The sequence below is a fragment of the Centrocercus urophasianus genome, unplaced genomic scaffold (assembly GCF_019232065.1).
Source record: "Centrocercus urophasianus isolate 14NV4802_14NV808 unplaced genomic scaffold, USGS_Curo_1.0 seq_44, whole genome shotgun sequence".
NCBI classification, from domain to species: domain Eukaryota; kingdom Metazoa; phylum Chordata; class Aves; order Galliformes; family Phasianidae; genus Centrocercus; species Centrocercus urophasianus.
The window spans coordinates 41,144-47,955 of record NW_024885022.1 but is presented as its reverse complement, the minus strand read 5'-3'; the positions used below and the strand labels follow the sequence as shown (position 1 = coordinate 47,955).

The window sequence follows — 6,812 nt, the reverse complement described above, 5'->3', positions numbered from 1 at the left end:
CATAGGTTATGCTCTACAAACTGATAAGCACAGGCTTGCCAAAATTAGGTAAAGCAAGCTTTCGTGCTAAAAGTGAGACTTTTAATTAGTGTTTTGACACTAGAGCCACGCATCTGAACTGTTTGCTTATGGTTACTGAGAAAGTATTTTGGTCTGTCATCCTGGATGGAAGTGGACTGCAACGATGTTCAATGCACTTGAAAGATGCTTTACTTGCACTTTTTGTTGCTTCCGACGTGTTTCCTATGTGATTGAGTCTTACGAATAATACACACAACCACTATACATTTTTGGAAGCTGACTTTAAATGTCTGAATGTGCACCAAGCACCAAAAAAAAATATTTCTGCTGATATAAAAGAAACTTCTGCTACAAAAAAAAAAAAGAAAAAGAAAAAGAAAAAAAGACATCCCTTCATTTTCAATCCATTTTTTTTCCATAGAAAAAAACAATCATTGTAAGATTATTTCTAATTTTTTTCTTTCTTTAAAAAAAAACAACAAAAAAAAAAAAAATGGGATGATATTTAGTATTTACTGCCACAGTACTGTTGTTATTATGAAGGATTAGTTAACCTTTTTTAATACAGAAAAATAGCCACTTAGCCTAGCACCCGTGCAGTGAACAGAGACATCCAGAGACTAGATCAGCCTGCCCAGAGCTGGTCCAGACCAGCTTTGAATACCTCCAGGGACAGGGCTTCCAACACATCTCTGGGCAACCGCTGCCACACTGGTTTTGTTGTAAAACACTTCTTTCTCATAGCCAGTCTACATCTCCCTTCTTTTAGTTTGGAGCCATTTATGTCAACACAGGCCCTGCTGAAGTGTCCCCTTTTTTATAACCCTCTTTTTAATACCAAAGGGCCACTATTAGGTTCCCTGGAGCCTTCCCTCTCCATAACCATCTCAGCCTGTCCTTGTATGAGAGCTATTCCATTTCCCGCATCATTTTTGTGGCCCTCCTCTGGACACACTCTGACGGGTCCGTGCCTCCCCTGTGCAGCAGACTTCAATCTGCACGCAGCATTGCAGAGGAGGTCTTAGCACAGGGCCAGGATCATCCGCCGACGGCACTTCTTTTAACGGCTTTCCGTGCTGCGAGGGCACACTGCTGGCCACCGTCACCCATACACTTTTTCCCTTTCTCCGAACGGCATTTGCTATAGGCATATTGCTTTATTTCGCATCACAACGCTTCCAGAGCCCAGAGCAAAGCCAAACGCAGCCGCTAGAAACCCACACAAACTTCCCACGCGCGGCGCCCCTCCCCGTCAGGCCACCGCGCCGCGCCGCCGTACGCAGGAAGGCATGTCGCGTGGTGACGTCATCACGCCGCGCTGCAGTACGACGTGGCTTTTTTGTCGGAGCGGCTGGTAGTGGCTGGTGAGATTTTTTACGTCCGGGCTCTGAGCGGCGGGGGAAGCTGCCGCTGGGGAAAGGGTACTCGGGTGCTGCTTTTCTGTGCTCCTCTATGGGGATCTGAGCGGGGTGGGGGCCGAGGTTTTGTCTCGGAGGCCGCCGTGCCGGGTGCGGCCGTCTACCGTCGCGCAGTGCCGCGCTGGAGGCTCCCGAAGCTTGGAGCGCTCCGTTACGGAGCGTGGCCGCAGCTGGGCCGGGGGTGCTGGGTGAGCTCTGAGCTGCTGTCAGAGAGACCACTGTCGTCGAGCGCAACGCCAGCGGGACTGCAGCCCTGCTGGTAGCAGCGGCTGCGAGCAGACGCTTACTCTGAGGGTGAGATCAGACAGTGTTATTTCTCTGTTCTCAGCAGCCCTCCAGCAGCTTTAGGATTAAGGATTTAAGTTGTACACTCTCCAGTTAAAGAGAGACGGGGACCTACCGCACAGGGCCCAGTGGAGGGTATTAAAGATGGTCGGGGCTTGGAGCATCTCCTGTTTGAGGAAAAGCTGGGGCCTGGTTCTGTTCAGTCTGGGAAAGACAGAAAATCTTGTCGATGCTGATAAATTTCTAAAGGATGAATGCTAAGAGGCTGGGGTCAGGCTCTTTTTGATGGTACTCAGTGATAAGATAAGGGACAATGGGAACACATTGGAACACGGGAAATCCTGTATAAATATAAGGAAAAAACTTTACTGTGGTAGTGGCGGAGGACTGGTCAGGGAGGCTATGGGCTCTCCTTGTCTGCAGGTTTTCAGAACTCACCTGCACAGTTCCCTGTGCAACCTGCTTTAGCAGGGTGATTGGACTAGATGATCTCCATGGGGTCCTTTCCAGTCCCTACATTTCTGTGATTTTTGTGAAGTGGGAAGCCTCTCTCTGTTTAGTAGCCTTCAGTTATGTTCTTAGAAAGTGCAGGATGCAAACTGGAACTCTTGTTCTCCTTTAGTACACTCTGAGTGACAGCTTTATATAATATCTATTTATTTGTAAGCCATGGTAGGTTCTTATGTATTGATATGCCTTTAGAAGGTGACTCCTCTTTACAGAAATTGAAGTCTAGTTTGTTTGGCTTTTTGGTAATCTCAAGCCTACTCAAATTTTATAGTTAACTGCTGTTTATGCTTCTAAAATAAAACAATTTTTGTTACGTGTGGCACCATGTATACTAAATTTGTCTATCTTTACAGGCAGCCATGGATCAGGTAATGCAATTCGTGGAACCCAGCCGTCAGTTTGTAAAAGACTCCATACGACTGGTTAAAAGGTGCACTAAACCTGACAGGAAAGGTATAGTTCCCAGAATATAATGCTTATTTCATCATCTATTGTGCTTTGCATCTCTCTGCATGTTACTGATTTTCATTCATTTGTTAGGAATGTTTCTTGGATTTCACTGTGTGATGCAAAGTTGAGCAGCATGAATAAATTTTCATTCTGGTTAGAATAAATCTGTATGTGTCCTTTTTTGATATGTTGTCTTGTTTTAGTACCACTGTCACATACACCTTATGAAATAGGCTGAGTAGCTGAAATTAGCCATTCTGAGATGGGCAGATAATATTTTCACTGATCAGGTAAATTAATATGAGAAGAACTTGTGCAGACTTTAGAAAAAAAAAAGCTACAGTAGTCAGATCTGATAGACTGCAGTCAGTTCGAGGAAAACTCTGAAGGAAATTCTGCTTGTTACGTGACCTTGAAGGAAATACTTTCAGTTTAGGATACTCTAGATAGGATTGCCTTTTGCACTGCTGATTCAGTGCTTCATCCTCAGTGATTACCTGACTGAGATAGGAAGAAATTTGTTTCTGGAAATGTAGAAGATTTTTGGCTTGTCTGTAAGGCATTGTAGCGAAGATATAATTATCAGCAAGATGTCAGTGGTGGTTCTTAGAGATTGTAGTTAGGATGAGATCAGTAAGGAACCTCATTCATTTTCTAATTGGCAGGGTATTTACGAGCTGCAGACCTCCTTAGTCTACCTTGTGGTTCGTGTCTTAAAATAATTGGAAGCAGCATGTAAGTGCTATAATGTTGCAGGTTACTTAAGTAGGTGTTGTGTTGTGACATATCTAACTGTAGCTTTTCCATGATCGGTTATGTATTGGGGATTATTTTCAGGACTTGTAGGGGTATGAAGGGATGGTGATCCATCACCATAAATATGCCATTAATTGTTATGGGATATATCAAATTCTGTTTACTAATTAAACAAAAAATCTGCTCTGTGATTTGTGGAAAACAAATTCATTTCTTAAAATATTATCCGTCTTTTGAAATAACATCTTAATTTCTCAACCTTAATGCTTTTTTTGTGCTTGAACTTCTTCCTGCTAACATGCTACTGTTTTCTGAAAAGTTCTCTCCTACAGTGAACCAGAGCGAACATCTCCTGTATGCCATACGTGAGGCTTCCTAAACTGAATTTTATTTTTGTATTTGCAGAATTCCAGAAGATTGCAATGGCAACAGCAATAGGCTTTGCAATAATGGGATTTATTGGCTTCTTTGTCAAGTTGATCCATATCCCAATCAACAACATTATTGTGTAAGTAAATACAAAACTTATTTTTGCCAGTCTTTACATCTGTTGTTAGCAAGCCATTCGTGTTGCTTCAAACTCTTTCATGTTTTATTTTATATAAAAATTATTTTCATTATATTTATTATTTGTTTATTATTTTATATATAAAAATATATACGTTTATTTAAAAGTTCACATTTTAGTGTAATATGACAGGTATTTGTGAATATTCAAAGAACTTGATCATGAAATAGGTGATTAGTTTTGGGTTTGCATTCTAGCATGTTGCAAAGTATTAGATCCATAGTTTTCCAGTTTCTTTTCAAGTATCTGCTTTGAAACTGAATGTCAAATATTTTGATTTCAAGTTCTGCAGTGTATGCGTATTCATAGAACAACCACCTTATTTAGATGTTGCATACTGATACTGTTTCCAGTTTATGAGTATCCAAAATAAATTGCAAGAGGGTAAAATATAGAATTCTGTGGTGGTTTTGGAACATGGCAGTGCACAGAACAAAGATGATACTCTTTAATTTACTAAGTGACTAGTTTGATTGGAACTCCTTGCTTTCTGTATAAATGCATTCTATAAAATTTTAAAAACCCTCTGGGATGGATGCTGCAGCATAAACAATTGGCAGCAAATGTACTCACACGTTAGTGGCGCCAGTTAAAAGTTTTCATGTTCTCCAGAGTTGAGGTAATCCCTCTTGTAACAGTGTGATTTCTAGCCTGTGTGGAATGGATAAAATACTGCTCTGTGATTATGCAACATGGCTAACTTATGCCTCTAAGAGCTGTTCTCTAAGCGAAGTTAAATGTTTGAATATAGGAGAAAAGGTAAAGTAATGTTATTCCTAACAAGGCAATGTTGGTAGTCGAAATTAGACTTCAGGTGGAATCGCTTGATGATGTTTGGTTGGTTGAAACTGATTATTCTGCTCTCTTGACAGAGGCGGCTGACTGCTCATCATGAAGAATGACACATCGTGACATTTGCTGCAAAAATTTCACGAGTGTGTAACTTGTTTGCTATTAAACAGTTTTGGGTTTGCAAACTCAGTTTGGGTTTTCAAATGTTCTTGACAACTTACTTATCTTCCCAAGGGCATGCAGTTATATCTGTCTACATTGCAGCTTTCTTAGTTTTTAAATAGTAGAGTGTTTCTTGTTACTTCTTCCTACTATAATAGAGTAATTCTTGAGACATTCCTAGTCCATCTACCTGTTTAAAGCCAGGTCAGTACTGTACTTGCGCAGAGCTATTCAATGTACAGAACATTCCACTTTGCAGAAAAGCAAGACATTCCCATGGAGACAAATTTCGTAATTGCACTGATCATCTCAGGTATGAACAGAAAAGGAGTGAAGTCAATTATGTTTAACTCTACCTTCTGGAACTTCAGTTTTGATGTGACTGTAGTTCACTGCTGTTGTTAGACGTTGCTCAAAAACCCACTGCATTTCTGTTTAGATAAAAGGTTCAGAGTATTTTTGACAAGCTAATCAATCCTCTCATTACATGAATGATGCTAAAGGAACTAAACTTACACAGCCAGTTTGGACTCGGATATGTGCTACATATTCCAGTAGCTTCCCTGCAAGAGTCAGAACTGTCTGCTTAATGCTTTACATTTCAGGGCACTGATCACTCAATTTTTTCTGCACTGCATTATGTTCTGTTTTGGTAACAGTTACATTGTGATTGGTCCTTGCCTAGTGTTTTCTTCAGGTTTTGGTTCTGGTTTTTGTTTTTTGTTGTCAAACCATTTCTTCTCTAACAGCCTACCATGCTCAATAAGGGCATTCTTTACAGAATCACAGAATCGCCAAGATTGGAAAAGACCTACAAGATCATCCAGACAACCATCCACCTATCACCCATAGCTCTCACTAAACCATGTCCCTCAACACAAAATGCAAATGTTCCTTGAACACCTCCAGGGTCAGTGACTCCACCACCTCCCTAGGCAGCCATTCCACTGCCTGACCACTCTTTCAGAGAAGTAGTATTTCCTGACATCCAGCCTACATGCCCCCTGGCACAGCTTGAAGCCATTCCCTCTAGTTCTATCACCAGTTACACGAAAGAAAAAGCTGACCCCCAGCTAACTGCAACCTCCCTTCAGGTAGTTGTAGAGAGCAATGAGGTCTCCCCTGTGCCTCCTCTTCTCCAGACTGAACAATCCCAGCTCCTTCAGCCATTCCTCATCAGGCCTGTGCTCCAGACCCCTCACCATCTTTGGTGCACTTCTTTAAACCCGCTCCAGAGCCTCGATGTCTTTCTTGCAGTGAGGGGCCTAAAACTGGGCCCAGTACTTGAGGTGCGGCCTCACCGGAGCTGCGTATAAGGGGACAATCATTTCCCTGTTCCTGATTCAGCCAGGATGCTGTTGGCCTTCTTGGCCAGCCAGGCACACTGCTGGCTCATGTTCAGCTGAGTATCAATCAACACCCCCAGGTCCACTTCCTCTACACAGTCTTCCAGCCACTCCACCCCAAGCCTGTGGCGTTGCCTCGTGTTGTTGCGGCCAAAGTGCAGGACCCAGCGTATGGCCTTGTTGTAACTCATCCCATTGGCTTCAGCCCAGCTGTCCAGATCCCTCTGTAGAGCCTCCCTACCCCCAGGCAGATTGACACCTGCAACCAACTTGGTGTCATCTGCAAACTTATTGAGGGTGCACTCAATGCCCTCATCCAGGTCATCAATAAAGATTTTGAAGGGGACAAGCCCCAGCACCAACCCCTGGGGAACACTGCTCATGACAGGTCGCCAGCTGCATTTAGCTCCATTCACCACCACTCTGGGTCCAGCCCTACAGTCGGTTCCTTATCTAGCCAAGAGTACCCGTCCAAGCAATGGGCTGTCAGCTTCTGCAGGAGAA

At 42.8% G+C, this 6,812-nt stretch overlaps 1 protein-coding gene across 1 annotated transcript; it reads left to right on the top strand.

Annotated features, from left to right (window-relative positions):
- The first annotated feature begins 1,301 nt into the window (after positions 1 to 1,301).
- On the top strand, positions 1,302 to 4,989 carry SEC61G (SEC61 translocon subunit gamma). Its single transcript, XM_042834216.1, has 4 exons — positions 1,302 to 1,385; positions 2,588 to 2,687; positions 3,846 to 3,948; positions 4,881 to 4,989. Exons 2-4 carry the CDS (start codon positions 2,594 to 2,596, stop codon positions 4,888 to 4,890), a joined length of 207 nt encoding a protein of 68 aa, XP_042690150.1. The 5' UTR covers positions 1,302 to 1,385; positions 2,588 to 2,593; the 3' UTR covers positions 4,891 to 4,989.
- The last annotated feature ends 1,823 nt before the right edge of the window (positions 4,990 to 6,812 follow it).